Source organism: Bubalus bubalis, chromosome 11 (genome assembly GCF_019923935.1).
Source record: "Bubalus bubalis isolate 160015118507 breed Murrah chromosome 11, NDDB_SH_1, whole genome shotgun sequence".
NCBI lineage: Eukaryota > Metazoa > Chordata > Mammalia > Artiodactyla > Bovidae > Bubalus > Bubalus bubalis.
The window spans coordinates 20,112,904-20,134,582 of NC_059167.1; the positions used below are offsets into that span (position 1 = coordinate 20,112,904).

The 21,679-nt window shown below is 38.6% G+C and overlaps 1 protein-coding gene across 10 annotated transcripts in view; it reads right to left on the minus strand.

Annotated features, from left to right (window-relative positions):
- SIPA1L1 (signal induced proliferation associated 1 like 1) overlaps positions 1 to 21,679 on the minus strand; it is a 510,536-nt gene that overhangs the window by 85,741 nt on the left and 403,116 nt on the right. For all 10 annotated transcript variants that reach the window (XM_044924786.2, XM_044924785.2, XM_044924792.2 and 7 more), the window contains 2 exons: positions 9,706 to 9,880; positions 38 to 141 (listed from right to left, as the gene is read on the minus strand). In XM_044924786.2, the coding sequence (XP_044780721.2) occupies positions 38 to 141; positions 9,706 to 9,880 (279 nt within the window). The remainder of the gene's footprint in view (positions 1 to 37; positions 142 to 9,705; positions 9,881 to 21,679) is intronic.

A 21,679-nucleotide genomic window follows, 5' to 3' on the forward strand; every position in this document is an offset into this window, starting at 1 on the left:
GGGTGAAAAAAACACAGAAAACACAAGGATCCCTTACCTGTTGCTTGTTGTTAGGTGTGTACGGCAGCATGGTAGAAACATGGAACATGATCTCATAGTCTTTGTATGTTGTGTACAGAGAATGGGTTCCAGTGGAGTCAGCTACAGTTTAAAAAAAAAAAAAAAAAGAGAGAGAGAGAGACAATTCTAAGAATAGGAAAAAACAGCTCATTTAAGAGAGACATCTCAAAAGGGGGCTGGGGACAGAAAGTGGTTTAGGATGAAAAGATCCTGGACAAGAAGATCTGGTATAGGAGTTTTCACCCATCTTTTATACCTGATCCCCCTCTGGCGGTCTAGTGAGGCCTACAGATTCCTTCTTAGAAAAATATTTGTAAATGCATAGGTATAATAAAATATGGGCTTCCCAGGTGGGCTCAGTGGTAAAGAATCTGTCTGCCAATGCAGCAGACATGGGTTCGATGCCTGGGTGGGAAAGATTCCCTGGAGAAGGAAATGGTGACATACCCCAACATTCTTGCCTGCAAAACTCCATGGACAGAGGAGCCTGGTGGGCTGCTGTCCATAGGGTCACAAAAGAGTTGGACACAACTTAGCAACTAAACAACAACAACAAAGACAAAATACATAAATTTCAACAGAAATCAATGGATTAAAAAATACTGCTATCAAAATAATTTTAAAATGATGTAATAGCATAAGATTTCTGTAACAAGTTTTACCAGTAGGTCTAATAAATACTATAATTTTGACCTAGTGAAGTGCATAAGCAGTATCTTGAGTCAAATCACAGGTGGAGCCTATACTGCTGTGATTTGTTGCCTAGATTCATAATTGAAGGTAACGCTAAATTTCAACTAGAGATCAGTGAAAATAAATGTAAAATTATTTCTCACCCGAGTTCACAGACCCCTGAATTCTGCCCACAAACTTCAAGTTCAGGACCTCTTTTCCAATACTTTTGACTCAAGCAGGAGAACCATTGTTTTGCTCTTAACAAATAGATGGAAACTTAACAAGATTCTAACACTGAGTAACAAAGGTATTATAGCGAGGTCTAATAGTTTAAGACTGCGTGTGTCTGCGCTCACTTTCCTTATGAAAAAAAAAAAACACAAACAACAACCTTGACCTCCTTGACTGTTGTCAAATCAATGCATCTGTAAACACTTGGAAACCAAAGAGAATTATTAACTGTCCAGTTGAAGGGAAGTCTCTTTAGCCTTAAAGGACCTGGACTTACAGGCAAAATGAACGGAAGTGCATTCATTCTGGGGAAACTCAATCCTCCATCAACCACATTGTTGAGGAGCATTTTAGAGAATGATGCAGCAAGTCAAAGCCTCTGGCATGTACCATAAAGCAGCACTTCTCAAACTGGAGTGTACCTGGAGTCACCTGGGGTGCTGCTTAAAAGGCAGCTTCCCATCCCCCATGCCCAGAAACACTGCTCTGTAGGTGTGGGGCTGGGCAGATGATCTATTTTAATAAATACCCTTAGGGGACTTTAACGCAGTAGCTGTACCGCCCTTAGGCACTGTTCCAAGAATAGACCATAACAGCAGTTTGCAGAGATTTGCTAAGATATTCTAGAGCCCTGAGTTTCAACCTTGAGCTTCTTAGAGGATTTTAATTTTGAAGAGGGCATAAAATGCCAACAGTTTTAAAATCAAGATCAATGTAGAATAAAGCAAGGACTACTTTTGAAAAACTGCAAAAATACACACCAAAACGTAACTCCCCAAGAAATATATCTTGTAAATGTTAATGATCACTACCACAAAAAACTACAAATTCACTACAATAAATCACTGACCAACTTAAGACAGGTCTTAAGAAGAAGGTATCCATTGTTAAAGACTCTTGATATAAATAGCTCCAGAGCTGATAGGCACATTTTACAACTTTAAAGTCAATGTGTCAACCTGATGAGTACTTATGTGTGTCTCAAGTCAATTTTAAGCAGAAATAATGAACTAAAAAAGATTTTTTATTACATTTTGTTTTATATGTCTAATTCTAAAGGCATTACTGTCAGAAAGAAGAGTGAAGATGACCCTGAAGATAATTTGTTTTATATTTACTGTCCTTTCTCTCTCTCCTACACTTGCTGCATTTTATACAACAGATGCTACATGACCAGTCTTCTTCTGGGGACCTTTGAAAATGCCAGCCTTGCTGATAATTTTAAACAGTTTGGAAGCCGTTTCAAAACTGTTAGTGATGAAACTGGGGTCAAAACAATGAAATTTTCTTCTCTGAGAAGAAAGGAATTCCAAAATCCTGAAATTACTATGTACACAACAGCACTACTAAACTTTATTGTATAAAATGGAAAATGAAGGTTTGTTATATTCTCTGAAGAATAAGGCATCAGAATTAAACAGAATGAAAAGGAAAGAAAATCACAGAAGATGATCATTGCGACAAAAATCTTTTTTCCTCTGGTTGAAAAGAATATGTACTGAGTAATTTCTAAAGGGAAAATATGCTTATAGACGAGGGATAAAAAAGAAGATAATGCTACTTCATATGTGTATGGAGCTTTAAAAGTTAAAAAATAAATTCAGGCATCTTATAGGTCATCTTGATAATCACGTGATTTGCCTCCAAATTATACTACCAGTGGGTGGTGTGTATCCGCTAATAAGGTCAGCCCTCTACACTAAGTCATAGAAAGTAAAATTTCTAATATTCAAACTAGATGATAAGAAGGCCCTGAGTAATTGAGGAATGATAAGAATATTCCTTTCAGCTGCTTTGAAAAGGTGTAGATAAGTGAGAGTATCCTACAATAGGCACTTCTATTTAAAGATGGTATGTATAAGTTAATAAGTTTGTAGAAGCAGTTTCAGATATGGTTAATGTCATATTCATTCTTGACTTCTCTTGGTGAAAGTCTTTTGCTTTAAGGGGGATAAAACTTGGATGATAAAGGTGGATGTGTACAAATCTGAATCAGGAAAAAGTAATTCGACTTTTACATAATCACTTCCTGGTCACCAACAGATTTGTTTGAGTTGAGAAAAGCTAGATAAAGGAAAACAAGCCTAAGGAATTTGATTTTGTGCAAGTTCCTAGTTTTAAAATATTTATGATTACAAGGAGAAAATCAATCTCATGAACTAAATGCAGGCAGGCTAAGAAAGTCAACAAAATGAAGAAAGCTTAAGCTCAGTTTGTGAAGGTCCTCACCACTGTAGAACACATAAAATGCACAAGACGAAATCCCAGACAGGCAGTGGGACGGATTATCATCCATAGTTTGAAATACCAATAGAATAATCATCAGCTGGCTGCTAAGGACCATCCGTTTAAAGACTCCAGCTCTCCCTAGTACGCAAGCTTGTCTCAGGGTTTGCGGATGCAGAGGTCAATGCTTGGAAGGAGCACAGTCGGGAACAAGTGTTGACACCTGGAACACTGGCATGCATTTAAGATGAGACATGCATCTGCCCTTCAGTACTACTGCATCTACTCACTAACGAAGTATTTGGAAAAGCAAGACTGCCATCTGCTCTGGCATCTACCATATTTACTTGGATTTTCTTCAGTGCATCTTTAACCATCATCAGGAGGTGGCTTCACTGAGGATGGGAATAGTCTGTAATACCACCCTTTGCCATGACAGGAGAATTCACACTGTGTCAGTTCAAGGAAAGTGCGTGTGTACATGCCTGGAACCGAAGGCTTCTTAAAACCACTAACACCCTGTGAGAAAAGGATAAGCAATGATGTGGGGTGCGTACTTAAGGAATCAGTCTGTTTTCTACACACAGAGCACTTTGCAAAATACCTGCAATTATCTGGATTCCAACTTGGAAGTAAGACGATCTGAATTCCAACGCCTCCAGCATCATTCGAGAAGGCAATGGCACCCCACTCCAGTACTCTTTCCTGGAAAAATCCATGGACAGAGGAGCCTGGTAGGCTGCAGTCCATGGGGTCGCTAAGAGTCGGGCATGACTGGGCGACTTCACTTTCACTTTTCACTTTCATGCATTGGAGAAGGAAATGGCAACCCACTCCAGTGTTCTTGCCTGGAGAATCCCAGGGAAGGGGGAAGTCTGGTGGGCTGTCGTCTATGGGGTCGCACAGAGTCGGACACGACTGAAGCGACTTAGCAGTAGCAGCAGCAGCCAGCATCATTTGCTAAATAAGCAGAGACAAGTCACTTTACTCTGCCCCTCAACATTCTCACTGTTGTGAGGATTGAGTGAAGCAATGTCTATGATGCTACTGCTAAGTCGTTTCAGTCGTGTCCGACTCTATGCGACCCCATAGATGGAAGCCCACCAGGCTCCCCCGACCCTGGGATTCTCCAGGCAAGAGTACTGGAGTGGGTTGCCATTTCCTTCTCCAATAAATGAAAGTGAAAAGTGAAAGGGAAGTCGCTCAGTCATGTCCAACTCTTAGCGACCCCATGGACTGCAGCCTACCAGGCTCCGCCATCCATGGGATTTTCCAGGCAAGAGTACTGGAGTGGGGTGCCATTGCCTTCTCCAAATGTCTATGATAGTAGCCCATAAAAGATGCTTAAGAAACACGGTGATTGGAATTTAGAATTTTGTGCAGTTGAAATAAAAAGTATAGCTGCCTTAAACAGAGCATTTCAATTTCTTGGCCAACTGCATCTCAGTAACACTCAAGAGAAAAACCTGATACTATAACACAGTTCAAAGTTAAGGAGGTGAAAAAACTTTTCTTCATTCATCAGTCTCTACAACTCCACACGGTCCTTTAAATGTGCAAAGCATTTAAATAATGCTAGCTTTATTCTTTTATTTATCAAAGGTTAAATATCCGAAATACAGGATTTATTTTCTTTATGAAAAGTCTTACATGTATCTAAGACCCTGAAACTCAGTAATCATTATAACACTGCTGAAAAATGGGGGAAGCAACATGCATTCTCTAAAACTGTGGCAAATGAATGAAAGCAGAGCTCTGAAGGAATGCTTTTCAAGAGCTTCTAAGTCTCCTGCATGCTGACTTGACAAACGCACCTTATTCAGGAAATAATTTCCCAAATAATAATCCACACACACAACTTAAAATGAGGGTGGTCTCCAGCTTTCAAATAACAAACTGCTTGGTGGGAAGCTTATTTTTGTACTTACTGTAGTGGGAGGGGATGGCAATTATCTAGAGGTTATGCCATCCAAATAAGGAAACAAAAAAGGAGAAAAAAATTCACTCTGGAAAGATTTTTCACTGCAGAACTGTTCCAACCCCTGACACAACTGTAGCTTGTTTGCTGGAAGTCCTTAGTTATGAAATGGGAAATTGGGACTTTGTACAAAAAATTGGGAAGAAGAAGAAATGGTTCAACAGTTTCACCAAACCTTCCTTTCCTAAACCTCTTTCTTTCTCCAAAGCACTAAAATCTGAATAGTGACAAGTGGAGCTACCTCATTGGATCGCTTGAGTAATTTTAGCCCAAGGGCTCAAGAGAGGGGATAACACAGCCGCAAAGCACAGCTCTGGGCTTCACTGTACTTAATTCTACATTTATGCTTTCTCTGAATACATCATTAACCATAACACTAGGATATGGTCTCCCCCCTTAATACTTAACCTTGGGCACCCTAGTTAATCTAAAGAAGCCTAGTCCGTAAAATGGGGATGACTGGCATCTAGCAGAGTTTGTGGAGATGCAATGAGATGACATACAGAAAGTATCTAGGACTTTTGCTTCTGGCCATGACAGCACTTGGTATAGGACCTGCTCTCCTATTGTAAATAAATAGAAAAATAAACAAAATATCTGAAACAACTTTTTTCCCCTCAAGACATCTTACAATAGGCAGCACTGGATAGTGATCTTGGAGGAAGAAGTATCAAAGGAGATGAGCCTTATGATCCTACCCAGCTTTCTACCGGAAGGTACTTTCAAAACAATCACACAGAGTAGGGATTTGAAGAGAGAAGCCAAAGCATGCTGGAGGGTTGGAAGGCTGAGTTGTGGCTGATATTTGCTGGGCACAATACTGAAGAGGAGGAAACTACACAGTGAAAGAGGCTCAGATATCTGCACAGGGGTCCCCTTGAGTCTTGGACTGAATATTAAGCTGCACAAGCATAGAGCGCGGTTCCAAAAGCCAGGGAAAGAAAAAACATCAGGGTGCATCATGCTGGCTGTAGTTAATAACACTATACAGAATAGCTGAAAGTTGCTAAGAGAGTAGATCTTAAAAGTTTTCATCACAAGAAAAAAAAAATAGGTATGGTGATACATAACTAGACTTATTATGATGACCATTTTGGAATATACAAAAACACTTGGGTCATTATGTACACCCGAAACTAATATAATGTTGTATGTTAATTATACCTCAATTTCAAAAAAAGAAAGAAAAGAGAAACTATTGGGGAAATAACTACCAGAGAATTGTCAGCCAAAAAATTCTCACAGTTCACACAGGGCTGGAAGACACTGAAGTTCTGACTAGCCATAGTAGAGATACTTGGCTGAATATGCTGGTATTCAGATGCAAGAAAAGTCATGCCTTAGTAAGAGCAGTAAATTAGCCAAAGAGTATACACTACTCACGAACTGGAGTCAAGACTGCTGGGAGAAATATCAACAATCTCAGATATGCACGTGATACACTCTAATGGCAGAAAGTGAAGAGGAACTAAAGAGCCTGAATATTCACCTCTCACCTGATGTGAAGAGCTGACTGACTGGAAAAGACCCTGATGCCAAGAAAGATGACGACAAAAGGAGAAGGGGGTGGTAGAGGATGAGATGGTTGGAGGACATATCTTACTCAATGAATGTGAGTTTGAGCAAACTCCAGGAGATAGTGAAGGACCAGGAAGCCTGGTGTGTTGTCAAGAGTCAGACACAACTTAGTGACTGAACAACAACAAAAACTACTCTTTTTTTTTTAAACTATGCTTTAAAAAAGCATAAAAACAAATTCATAAAGATCAAACTGTTCTGTAACTAACTAAATTGCCTACCAATAATAAAACAACACTGTTTAAAGAAGAGGACAAAATCCAGATCCTCAATGATGAAACATTCACAATGTCCAGTATCCAATCAAAAATAACCAGACATATGAAGAAATAAAATGTAACTAAAAAGCATGAGAAACTCTGTTAAAAGGAGACCCCAAATGACAGAGATGATGGAACTAGCATGCAAATAGTTTGAAACAGCTATTATAAATACATTCAAGGCTTTAAAGGACATGAACCTAATGAGAAGAATATGGAAAATATAAGATTACTCAAAAAAAAAAAAAAAAGCGGTGGGGGAGGGAGGGGAACGGGTGGGAGAGGGACGAAGAAAAGAAAAGAAAAAAAGAGAAAACCCAAATGCAACTTCTGGACTTGAAAATCACAGTATCTGAAATAAAAATTTCACTAGATTGACTAACAGCAGATTAAGAGACAGTGGAAGAAAAGAAAACACAGTGAACTTGAAAATATTAACAGGAATTTCCCAAATATAAGCACAGGGGGCAGGGAAGGGGGAAATGTTACAAATTAAATCACAACCGGTAAGTGACTTAATATGTCTAATTGGAGATTCAAAAGATGAGGTGCAGAAAAATAAAATGAGCTTGGCAAATAATGTTTGAACGTGATTAAGACTACAGATCCACAGACCCAAGTGGCAGCTACGCTGTCACACAGAGAGGGAGCGATCCTTCAGGAACGCACGTTCTGGAAAGCGTTTTCTCTTTTTAAGCATTATACTGAAAGAGTTTAACACAACTTAAGATTAGGTAAGATGTGGTGAGATCATCTCACAGCACACCAAACAGTCTCATCGCTGGGTGTGTCATGGCCAGTAGAAGGCTGCTGGGGTGTGCAGGGGCTGCTTGACCCCTATGTCCTTTGGTCTATTATTGTTTACTACCCCTTTAAGTGATGACGCTAATAGTCCTCAGCTGGGAGTAAGAGAGAGAAATATAAATATGCATACTGTCTTCTTCAAGCTTTAGAGGGGAAACACTTTCCTACTTTTCAACGACTTTAGGAAATGACCCTCTGAAAGGACAGAAAAGGAACCTGAGAAGCCTCCTTTTCAGGAGCTATGCCTCAGAAGGTTACAAGGAGCCATAAAGGAGAGTTGCTCAGTGAAGAGGTACCTGTGAACCCTCCTTTTCAGGAGCTGCGCCTCAAAAGGCTACAAGGAGCCATAAAGGAGAGCAGCTCAGTGAGAAGGCACCTGTCCTTGACTAATATATTGCGTAACTGTAAAATGCGCCACCAGAGGCAGTTTGCTAATCAAGGTCTTTGCAGTTATTGGGATATTGGGGCAAAATGTGCAAAGTGCTTATTTTGTTTATTCCACTGCCTTACATGATGCCACATTGCTTAGGAATGGCCCTGCTATCTACATTTCTCATATCGTCCTTTCATCAAGAGATGGCTAGGAACGTGTAAATACACAAATAATAAATGGACTCAATGGACATGAGTTTGAGCAAAATCATAATGAGATAGTGAAGGACCAGGAAATGATACATAATCTTACCAACTCCGATTCTGACCATTCATTGATAGAATCAAGGCTCTTATTACATTTTCTTCCCAGACCCTTTTAATAGCTCTTTGTGGTCATTATAATTTACATACCACAACAAACTGGGACAATGTGAATGAACTACAGAGTAAATGTCAGAATACGTTGAGAAAAGAATTTAAGGGCATACTGAGATTTAATATTTTCTGCAGTCGCAAGCAGAGTATGGAACGTTAAAATAATATTTAAGAGTCTAGGCTATTTATGGTTTTTCATAGGCTCTCTTGCATGTCGTTTCCAAGTTGGCAACAGCAAAACCATGGCAACAGGAAATTCTTCCCTGCAGTGGAGTTTATGAATGCTTTTCTGTTTTCATGACTCGACTCCTTATTTAATTTCCTGTACAGAAAATCAGAGTGATTACTATAGACTGCAATACAGATGTGCTAATCCAAAGACCCTCTCAAAGAAAAACAGGTCACAGGTGTCTATGGATGGATATTGAGATAAAATTTAAAATTTGCTTCCACACAGACACACAGCAGAAGTCAACACACTCTAGATACTTGAGAACCTAACTCTTTTATGAACCACCTGGGAAAAGGGAATGGACAAACCTCTATGTTCATGAGCTGCTGCACTAGTGTGATTTTAATCAACACATTTCATGAACCAAAGTAATACCAACGCTAAGAAGCCTGTTCGCTTGGAGATTAAGTTAGACTATGAACAGTAAAAACAGAAAATGAACAAAAATATCTCAAGACAGTAAAATATGAAAGTAATTAAGAAAACCCTACAATGGCTGACTACACGAAATGGACAAGGATTATGAAATGAGTTAATGAAAGTCAAGACTTCTGGGGCTTACGATCAGACGGTTGGTAAGCTGCAGGAGTTTTTAGTCACTCTAACGTTCAGCTAAATACAGTGAAGCTTATGTAACACTATCCAGGAGGAATTCTGTACCATCTCCATCCACTGCTTCCTACCTTCCACACTTCTGATAACACTACTTTTTTTCACACTCCAATCCTAAATGCTTTGATCATGGTCTTCAATTGTCTTAAAGCCACATCCTCCGAGACTGGCTTCCTCTCCCCCATCACCAGCAGTATTCTACACTTAGTGGCAGTGTTGTTTTACGGGTAACTTAGCAGGCGAACATCAACACAGCAGGAGGACAACAAGCCTGGTAGGAGGGTATAAGTATTTCTTACTTTTGGTGTCCAGCTGCGCACGATACTTCTCAAATCCTTTGAGCCGAACGCGTTCTCCCAATAGCTGGAGGAATTCCTCAAAGGCTGGGCCGGCTGATTCATTGTTGTACATCTCTTCTTCCGTGCTCTGTCCAGCTTTGCAGTACATGATGCCTACTTTCTGCTGATAGTTCAGCTGTGAAGGCAGGTGATACAATGCATATAAATACAGGCAGATCCACTCTGCCCACTTAAATGCTAGTAAGTCCTGTAGGGCATATGCCCATCAAGAGCTAACCTCTTTCTTCTCTTGAAATCCTTCTGCTTTTGTTCTTCCCCTTTTAAAAAAAGGAGGCCTTATGAATTTAAAAGTAAAGGTCTACTTTACAAAAGATGCCTTTGAAAAAACAACCTTGTTTTACAACACTGTGTTAGTTTCATGTGTATAGCAAAGTGATTCAATTATGCACACACATTCCTTTTTAGGTTCCTTTCCCCTACAGGTTATTACAAAACATTGAGTTCACTGTGCTATACAGTAGGTCCTCGCTGGTTATCTATTTTATATGGTACTCTGCATATGTTAATTCCAAACTCCTACATTTATCCCTCCTCTGCTTCCCTCTTTGGTAACCGTAAGTTTACCAAACAAACTTTGGTAAATAAACAACCAAGTTTCTTTTCTATGTCTGTGGGTTTATTTCTTTTACAAAATACACTTTAAACTGTTTTGCACTAAAAGCCCATTAAAGTTCTTTTAAAATTTTGGGAGGTAAAATTGGAAAAGACTTATCTCCCAAGGCCATTTTTCCAATACACTAAGTTATAAACTTTGGTTATACCTTTGTGACGGCATGAGCATCATCAACACTGTACTTTTCAAATTATTTTTCTAAACGATGAGTCTCTAGATAGAAAATTTAAAAGGGGCCTCATATGGCAAATCACAATTAAAACAAAGCATTCAAGAAATTTAAATATAACATCAAAACATTTATTCATCATTGAAAGGTTCTGTCATCCTATAAACAAATTTTAAAGTTGTATTAGTCATTTAAGAAATTAATTTTTATATTAAAATTTAGACATTTAATTCTCCAGTGAAATCAGGGCAATCCATATTCGCAAAGCCTATTTACAGACTAGCACTGCAACAACTGTTATCAATAAATTTTTATCTCATAAAAGGAAAGGGGGGACAGGCAAAATTTTAATAGCTAATATTTATTGAATAGCCATTATCTGCCAATCACTGTTTAGTGATTAAATTACATTAGCTTTCCTCACAAAAGCCTGCAAATATTATCCCATATGACCAATAAGCAAAGAGAAGTTCAGAAAAGAGAACAGTAAGAGACACACAAGATCATAAACTGTCAACCCTGTGATTTGGCTCTATTCAATATAACAAGGATTGAATCAGGCTTGTTTTGCTGTATTTCTGTCACTCCAACATATGTCCACAGCTCCTTATTTGCAACTCCACAGTTGAAAGGTATAAACCAAACTTAAGCAAACATATTTGGCGGCAAAACTTCCTATGAGCTGACAGGGAATGCTTCTAATTTATTCCTTTCTGTGAATATTCATATCTTTGGAAATATTACTGTGTTTGATGGTGGGGTGCTGCCCCAGATATCGCTGGAACTCGCTCTAAGTGCATGCCTTTTATTACCCTTCTAAATCTGGGTCTTTCTGAATTTTGAAACGTATCTGCTCCTATTGTTTTACACAAATGACTGAGAACCTAAACAATTCTTTTCAACTTTCTCAATCAAATGGTTTAGAATGCTGGTTAACTACAAAATGTTATCAGGGAACTCCTGCTTGCTTTAGCCTCTTCTCACTAACTAGATGACAAGGAAGGTTCAGCAGCTTTTACATGACCCGTGGACAGGAGAGCTGCTTAGGAGTTCTGTAATTGTGCAGAATTAACTCTCCTCTGCCTACTCCAGTGAGTGCATGGCAAAGTTCCACATCTGAAACTTTCAAGTAACTGTGTCTACCGATGTTGGAATTTTTTAAAAATAGCATACAACCTTGCATTATTGCTGCTTCATTTTAATTATTAACAGAAACACTCTTAGGATTTAGTTCATTTTTTTTGTATGCCATATGTAGTTTAAAAAAAAAAGAAGATAAGAGTAAAACCTGCCACATGCCACTGTTTAAAAAAAAAGAAAAAAGAAGATAAGAGTAAAACCTGCCACATGCCACTGGCAGTTGGGCTCCTTCAAAGGTCTGAATGTGACTAATTGAGGGGAACTCCCACAGGTGGAGCCTTCATCTTGGCTTTCAAATTAAGCTGAGTATCCTATTAGGTCTCAACAAATAAAAAAGTAGCAGTAGGCTCTATGTCTGTTACAAAAGAAGTCCTTAACACAGCCAGCTCCTTACTCTCTCCCTGCAGGGAGAGCTACCAAAGAAAGGAAGCAATCTGGAGAAAGGAAGGAGCTTGGAGTTATTTGCTATTTGGCTCTGTGCCTCCCAGATCAGCCTTCTCATGCAACAATGTAAAACAAAAGTCACCTTGTTCAGTGGAAAGCATCTCAGTGACCCTGGATTTGTGGGTGGCTTTTTAAACTTCTTAGATAAAGGTCTAGGATTTCACTGTGCAACATTCAAAAGGACTCACTTATTCATATACACAAAAGAGCTCACTTGGGAGAGAAGATAAGCAAGGAAACTTCCCCTAAACCACTGCAGGAGCAGAAGGCAAGCACAGTGACACAGTGTGCTGTCTTCTTCAGGCGGGTTTCTCACATCCTGGAGACTCCACCCGCAGACAGAACAGACTGGTATTTGCTTGTTGTCAAAGGAAGTCTCCTTTAAGAGGATTTGGAAATTTGTTAGAATGTCAAATTTCCTCCAGTTTGAAATGGTGCCGAATGTCAGTGCTCCATCCTTGAAGGGGACACTATGACTGTATCCTTGGTTTCTGCTGCAATGAAATCAAGGTAGGTGTCATTCTCTGAACTCAGGTTCTGGGAATCCTTAGTTAGCAACCTTGTTCCCTGCCCAGAACACGAGTAGTTGTAAAGGAGGAGTTACATAAGTATGCTGCTGAGGCTGCTAAGTCACGTCAGTCGTGTCCGACTCTGCGACCCCACAGACGGCAGCCCACCAGGCTCTCCCATCCCTGGGATTCTCCAGGCAAGAACACTGGAGTGGGTTGCCATTTCCTTCTCCAACGCATGAAACTGAAAGTGAAAGTGAAGTCGCTCAGTCGTGTCTGACTCTTAGCGACCCCATGGACTGCAGCCTACCAGGCTCCTCCATCCATGGGATTTTCCAGGCAAGAGTACTGGAGTGGGGTGCCATCGCCTTCTCCACAGTATATCCTACTCTGACCTTTATGTCAATAAATTTTAATGCGAAGTTAAAATTTTATCCTAATTTGGGGCCTAAGTATAATAAGGAACATTTCAAGAGAAAGAGCAACTGGAAATGGAGTCAGAGCTATGGTTTGGCAAGGGTTTGAATTGTTATGATGTTATATAAAACAGGATTTTTTTTGAGACACAAACACATCTATGAATAGATAATACTTTCCTGCAACGATTAGAATAGTTATGATGATGCCAGAAGCCATCTTGGAAACAGGCTGGGTTTATCCAACTGTTTAGGATTTTGCTTTCGGATATTCATGGAGTCATGCTCTACAGTTCCATGCTTGCATATCAACTCCATATCAACGGTTTACATGGAGCACTGAAGGAAGTGTTTGGACTCTCAACAAGTGTTTGTATTGTAAAAAGCGATTATGGTCAATCCAAAAGGACTAGGGTTCTGTTTGAGATGAAAGTGTCTTTCAACAGCCACCAAAAGTGATATGGACTCCCACAGCTGGGAGCAACAGTATCCAGGATTGCTCTCCGTCTCATAAAATAGGCACTTTAACAGAGAATCATAGAAGCAGGTACAGCAAAATCTGGCTCATACAGCCCTGAGTTCCTGGAAAGATGCATGATATAGTCAGGGCCCTCCATCAATAGAAACAGGTTTGAATAACCAAGTTCTCAGGGACCTCTGAAGTTCTGTACTCTCACCTCTTCTTCCTGACGTTAGACCAGAAGGCAGCATTGGGGATGCACAGATAGTGAGAAAACCCCACTTCCTCCTTTCTTACAAGACCTTTTTAAATTGTCTGCTTTAATCTGGGGATTTAAAACTTTTACTAAGAGGTGTCTCATCATCTAGCAGTTCTCAAAGCGTGGGCCATGAACCCTTGAGGGGTGTTTGAGCTTTGCTCTGGGACAGTTAATTGGAAATAATCTGATCCTTTCAGTTTTTCCTTTTAAACGCATAGGTCTTATCAGAGTACTGTTTAATTTGAGAATAATCCTGTCCCATTATTGAGGCAAAGTCATTCTAAGACTTTACCCAATGCCATGGGAACTATGAGGTTTTCCAGGCTACCTGTTGAGAGCAGACACTGTTCTCAGCTAGGCAGAGGTCTGAGGATTTGCCTCGCTCAATCCTAGGGTGGTTCCTACCCTGGCTGCAAATACTTTGCTCAAATACTCACATTTACTCTGGTGGCTCAGATGGTAAAGAAACCCTCTGCAATGTGGGAGACCTGGGTTTTATCCCTGGGTCGGGAAGATCCCCTGGAGGAGGGCATGGCAACCCACTCCAGTATTCTTGCCTGGAGAATCCCCATGGACAGAGGAGCCTGGCGGGCTACAGTCCATGGGGTCACAAAATGTCGGACATGGCTGGGCGAGTAAAGCACCAGTATCCAGCTCAGCAAATTCTTATCTCCCTGGACTCACATCTCAGTCTTCACTCAGGGAGACCTCTGGGCTTCGACTGGGTGGCCCCTCCTGGCTGTGCAGCCTGGGAACTCAGGCTGAAAGCTGGTGTGGTTTTCACTGTTCATTTGGTTCCCATTGTCCTTTGTTGCCTGACTCCAACATCATAAAAAAGACTGTTTCATTGGTTTGCCTAGTTTTTAAAAGTTGTTTCGGATGGAAAAGTAATCTAGTTCTTCTCTTTTAATCTTGGCTGGAAATAGAAATCTTCCTCCATTTTCAAGTCATATAATTTCTGGACAGTAAACTGCATCTGTTTGAGGCATACGGTTTAATGATTTCTAACAAACCCGCACTCAATCAAAATACAGAACATTTCTTTCACCCCAAGCCCCCTGGTTCCCAACTGCTGTATATGCCTGTATCAAGCGACAATCACTGCCTCAGACAATCACTGTTCTATTTTTTTCCAACTGTAAATTTGTTCGTCTACATTTTTAATGAGTATTTTTGCTAGATAAAATTCCTAGTGAGAATTCTTCTTTTTCAGCATTTTTAGAAATGTGGCTTCTACCTTTTATGTTTTACAGCTCAGGAAATGGTTAATTTTAATCCAATTGTCTTATATTCTTCTTTGAATGTACTTTTTCCTCTGGCTATTTTTAGATTGTTCTCTTTTTCTTTTAATTTCAGCAATTTTTACTACAATGGACCTATATCTGACTTTCTTTCTATCTACCCTGCTTACCATAGGCAGAGTTCTTGACTCTGTCTTAACTTGTGTGTGTTTCATCAGTTTTGGAAACTTCTCTAGAGGTATTTCTTCAGACATCGATATGTCTCCAAATACTGCTTTAATTTCTCTTCCTCTTTTCTGGGAATTCCATTACACATATGTGTTCACTATAGCCCACATGTCTTTTAGGCACTTTTCTGTATTTCTCATGTTTTCTTGTCTACATTATTCAATTAAACATTTTCCGGTAACTTCAATTCATCATTTTTCTCTTCTGTTGTATCTAATGTGCTCTGTAAAACATTTGCTGAGATTTTTAACTTCTGGGGTTTTCTTTTTTCCCCCTCCAGTTCTAGAATTTCAATCTGATTTTTTAAAAAGCAAATCCAAGTTCTCCAGTGATCCTTGACCTCTGTTTTTTATTTCTGCAGGTCCCATGAAATCAATGAAAACTCTAAACAGTAGCCACCTAACTTTTAATCTGTACTTTGGCCACACTTTAGCCCCAAGCCTCTTACAAATCAGCAAATGTCCCAGGAAAAAAGTGCTGCAAAATGATTTAATTTTGTTAAAACCCAAATTTTTCAATTATTTCTTTTCTAGACCAAGATTTTGATATGATATATAAGAACTCTTCACTAACCCTTAGGTCACAGATTTTCTTCTATGTTTTTGTCACAGATTTTTAAAGTTCTACATTTCAACCTATGATTCATTTAAATAAATTTCTGTATAATGTGTGACGTAGGTCAAGTTCACTATTTTGTCTATGTAATTGTTTCAGCACCTTTGTTTGAAAAGCCTGCCTTTCGTCCACTGAATATTTTTATACCTTTGTCAAAGATCAGTTGGATCTATTTGTGTGGGGCTGTTTTCGGTTTCTCTGTTTCTTTTTTTATTGAAGGACGATACATGGTACTGTATTTTATTTTCTGTTTCCCCATGTTCATTAAAAGAGATCCAACTGATGTTTGTGAGTCGATGCTGAATCATACAACCATGCTGGACACAGCCTGCAGTTCTAACAAGTTTCGGCAGATTTCCTGGGGTTTTGTACACACACGATCACGTTATCTGACATAGGCACACATTCACCTTTTCCTTTCCTTTATCTACGTGCCTTCCTCTTCTCGCCTTACTGTACTGACTAGACCTTCTAGCACCAAGTTGAATAGCAATGGTGGCTGTATACATCTTTGTCTTGACCATTAAGTCTTTAATCAACTATGATGTACGCTGCAGGGGTCTTATAGGTGTATTTTGTTTTTTAATCCAGTTGAAGAAGTTCCTCTTATTTCAGTTTTTATTGTTTGTGGCCATTATGGCTTTTCTCATCCCAAGATCCCCAGCTGGTCTGTGTCCTTCTTTTCACCTTTCACGTTTGCTTACATATAGTGGCTGTACTTAGCAAATGCATCTATTCCATGCTTCTAGAAGCAAAAGTCTAAATCTATTTTTTAAAAGCACTGATTATTTGCAGTGGGTAGACTGATCTGAGACAAGTTATTCTGCCATTAGATATGAAGACCTTGCTCATTTTTCAAATCCTCATGATTCATACTGACAGCATTTACTTTGGTTTGTTCTTCATAAACATGATAACTGTTTTAACTACTTTCTAAAGATTTATCACTGTACTGTCCTCCAAAAGAAAGACAAAGAGACTAGAAAAATTCAGTGTTGGGAATGAAAAAAATGCTAGCTAGAAACTTTATCCTCATTGGAATTTACTAACAAAAATCAAACTGCTTTAAAAAACGACATATGGATACTGGGTAGGAAAATCATTTTTTAAAAAATCTGTCTGAAATGCTGTCAAAATTATTTATATACATGTGCACAGATTCTATTTTTATCTTTGGCATAATGTAAAGGAAATATTCTAGACACACATTTTGTATTCTATACACATATAAAGGAAATATTCAATACACACATTCTATATAAATATTCTATAATAATATGTTTTGTACAAGTTCTCACAAAAATAGAAAGCTTCATACTGCTATTAAATTGATGATTTATGTACTTGTATTAATTTGATATTAAGATGAATTTCAATTATATAGGAATAGGCTCTTCATTGCAGCATTGTTTGTAACAGTAAGACTGGAATCCATCTCAATGTCTATTAATAGAGAAACTGGTTAGATAAACTTTGGTACAGCAACTAAACAGTATTATGCAGCCATAAAAACAATGGGAAAACTTCCTGTGTACTGACATAGAAAGAGCTTCAAAATATATTACTAAGTGAAAATGGAAATGTGTATAGCATGTTATATTTTGTATAAGAAAAAGGGAAATAAGACTACATATGCATTTTTGGTGTATCTGTATAAAGAAACATCAGAATACATAAGAGACTAATAAAAGTGGAGACTAAAGGGGAGAAGAGAGCTGAGAGCTAGGAACAGGGTAGAAATGGGATCCTTCAATGTAAACACTTTGATTTTTGGCCCATGTGAAGGTATTATTAATAGCGAAACTAGCTTTTTATTTTAAAGCTGAATTTAAAGCACAATTCATTTTAAAACCAAGAAGACTGAAATATCTACAATCAGTTCCTCGGTCTTTTTGGATTGTGAACCAGAGAGTCCTTACTGCAGGTCTTAGCCATGCTGAGATCCTTCACTATAAACTACAGTGCTACTAAGCCAAACGTCTTCCAAACACTACTGCTTTCAGTCATATTAATCATAAACCTTACCTCTGGAAAGGACTCCATTCAGTCACCCACCCCAGCCTCAGCCAGGCAAATAGCATGGATGAGCCCATGCAGAGTAATCATTACTTGTGCGCAGACAAGAGAAAGAGACCAATGCCACGGGCTTCTTTCCCTGATCTGATGACTGTCATGTATACTTCTTCCTGATAATGTACATATGGAACCAATCTGGTGGCCTTCTGAACTTTACACATGTATTAACTGATATCATAATCTAGAAGAAGATCAAAATTTCAGGAGTGTTAATTGTTTTGCCAAAGCTTCATTCATAGACAATGTTGTTTTCCCTGCGGTTCATTTTTTAACTCCAGATGCCTGAATCAAAGAGGAAAGTGGCTGGTCAAACTCATTTATCATCAATAAAATAATGCACCAGGGCAATGAACAGGCTAAGTCAGCAAAGAATTTCATTTATTCCCTAAATCAAAAGAACAGCACTATTCATTATCAAATAAAGATTGCTTTTTCCTTATATCTATTCTTGAGATGTATATTGCAGACCTAATTAGATATGATTACTTTACCCCTTTAACTTCAATAATTTGAAGGGCAACATTTTAAAGAACAGAGAATCCAATAAATGTTTTCATTCTTTATATTTTTAATAAGTATCTAGAAAAACAGTGGAGATATTGATTTAGATAAAATCACTACTATGAACATGAAACTTGACATTTCCTAATGAAAACAGGTCTTCCAATTTTCTCTACTGCAGACTGGAAATTTTACTTTAAGTTCTATTCTGATCTTGGCTTTTGCATGTTATACTTAATATTAGGCTCTGCAGCCAGTAGCAATAAAACCTGGAGCCATACCTCCAGTTTCTTCTCCTACTCAAGGGGAGAGAATGGGAAGATGGGGTGTAGAGTGTACTGGGTAAGAAAGCAGACTCTGGAGTCTGAATGCTTGGATTTAAGCATATCCTAACTGTGATCTGGGGGGGTCCTTCACCCTCTTTGTGCCTCAGTACTCTTGTCAGCAAAGCGAAAATAATAGCATCTACATCAAAGGATTCTAAGGATTAATTAAAATAATTCATGTAAATTGCTTCACAGTTCCTGGCTTAGTCACTGCTCAATAAAAAAAATATCTATTTTTATAACTGCCTGACACTCCTGCTCAGCGGGATTGCTCGCTGTCCCATACCCACATCCCAAGCTCCTAGCCTGCTGTGCTTTGTTCTCATTGTTCTGAGTCTAGACCACCACACTGCTTGTTTTCTGGACTGATGAAAGGTCCATTTCATCCTGACCCATCTGATTAATCATGACTAGGCCCCACTGGCTTGGTTGTTAGTAGTTCTGTTATTATACTCATTATATTCAACCCACCTTTTATTTTTATAGCAATTTATGACTTTGTTTCCTTCATAGGTAAAGACTGTTTTACTAGCATACAGTATTTATTAATAAAACTCTGCAAAGAATGGTTACTGAACATTTACTGGATTTGAAAAGTTATGCTTTTTACTTATAAAAGTAAGCACGATATATTATACTATCTATAACAGCAAGATGCTTATAAAGATGAAATGAGATAATGCATGTAAACAGGCTACTAATGAGTTATTATTTTATCATCATTCAGTATTCACCATGTGCCTGGCATTGCAGTAAGTGCTCTACGCATGTGAGATCCTTGAAACAGGGCCTGGAATAATGATCTTGCACTTTCTTTTCACTTTCAATGTCACTTTCACTGCTGACAGAATGATCTTTTCACTCCATTGCACGGAGTAGGTGAGATAAAGGTGTTTTTTAATGACCAATGAAGAAAAACAGCATTGATATGGCAAATCTAAAAGTAACTGAATTACCTGTATTATTAAAAAGTCGGCAATATATAATGAAATTCCTAATACTTCACAGTGTAGTTTGGAAGATCAAAATAATTTGATAAGTGCAAAAAGTAGAAGTGAAAGTGTTAGTAGCTCAGTCATGTCTGACTCTGCAACACCATGGACTATAGCTTGCCAGGCTCCTCTGTTCATGGAATTCTTCAGGCAAGAATACTGGGGTTGACTGCCATTCCCCTCTCCAGGGAATCTTTCTGACCCAGGGATCGAACCCAGGTCTCCCACTTGGCAGGCAGATTCTTTACCATCTGAGCCAGAGATGAAAACTTACAAATCTTAAAAGCCAAAGTTAGTACCATGCAAATGCATATCCAGCATTCAGGACTCCTAAGGCAAAACAGTACCGCTTCTGAAAGCCTCACTCCTCTCAAGTATAAAAGGCCAATAACTAGAGCCCACTATCCAGGGGTGCCGTGTGGGTTAAAGCAGATGATGCTGGTAAAGAGCTTAGAACAGTGCAATAAGTAAACATATATACTTATCTAAAGTGTTTTCATCATAAGAGATGCTCTCAATTATCTCATAAGTGAAGATCCAGGACCATGATGGGAAAACTAAACCCAGAGTTAATTCAAATTTGCTAAGTCACAAGCTGTTCTAAATTCATGACAATGTGCAATCATTGGCAGGTTATTTTAGATGATAATGGAAATGGACATCAATTAAAGGCCCAGGATGTTGTGAGGAAGGTGAACGTGAAAGCGTGGGTAAGCCACAAAGCGCATGATCATTTCCTAAAACTTGGGGGGTTAAAATGTCAACTTCAGCTCCCACATCAACATCAGTCTGGTCAAATGAGAAACAAATTTTCATATTTTTGTGAAATGCTGTCTTTTATATCATATAGATATAACTTACATCTGTTCTTCTGTTCATTTTAGCTTTTAAAAATGGTAAATGAAAAAAAAAGTACCAAAGATCTGAAAGGCAAAATGCTACAATATAGCAAGCAAATAGTGTTTTCTTTATCTGAAAATAATTATGTGAGCTATTAAAATAGAAAAGATTTTAAAGGAATTATTTAAATGAAATTTAAAGGGAGATATAGAGGCTCCTTTCAGTGAGTTCAGTTTTTTTGTACTAAGTTGCTTCAGTCATCGGCTACAGTCCATGGGGTCGCAAAGAGTTGGACACGACTGAGCAACTAACACACAATTCAAACTATGAATCTCTTTAAATATAAGGATGTACAAAACATGAAATTTCAAAAAATTATGACACAGATGGAAACTAACAACATTCTGCAGTGATTCAAATGCATTATAAGCACCTAGAGGCATTCCTTTTTCAAAATCTGTTATCTGTAAAGTCACCAGAATAATCAATTTCTCAAAAGGATTCCAAGGCATTAATAAAATTTCCTTACCAAAAATACGACTCCCCAGACTAAGCCCCTAAGTATCTGTGTCCTCTGTCTTTTATCAGTATAATCCTGGGCTTTAAATGCTATGAATACATAAACAGAAAGAGAGGCCAAGTAGTGGTATCCCTTAGTTCAGATATAGAGCTGCTCACACAGAATAGCAGGTTTTAAGCTTCTAGATTCTACTGCCTAGTAAAATTTCCAAAATAAAATTGGGGAGACTTATCTATACTGCCAAACTGTAGTTTCACTGAGAAAGCATTATAGGAAACATTTAACACATATGATCATCAATAATTTATGAAGGAAGGGATAAACAGTTTAATATCCCCCAAGATGAGGGCAGGAGGAGAAGGGGTCGACAGAGGATGAGATGGCTGGATGGCATCACTGACTTTATGGACGTGAGTTTGAGCAAACTGGGAGACAGTGAAGGACAGGGAAGCCTGGCGTGCTGCAGTCCAGGAGATGGCAAAAAGTCAGAATGACTTATTAGTGACTGGACAACAAAAACAAAAATAAGAAGCCCATCATTTCAGAATAATGGGCAGTTTTGTGA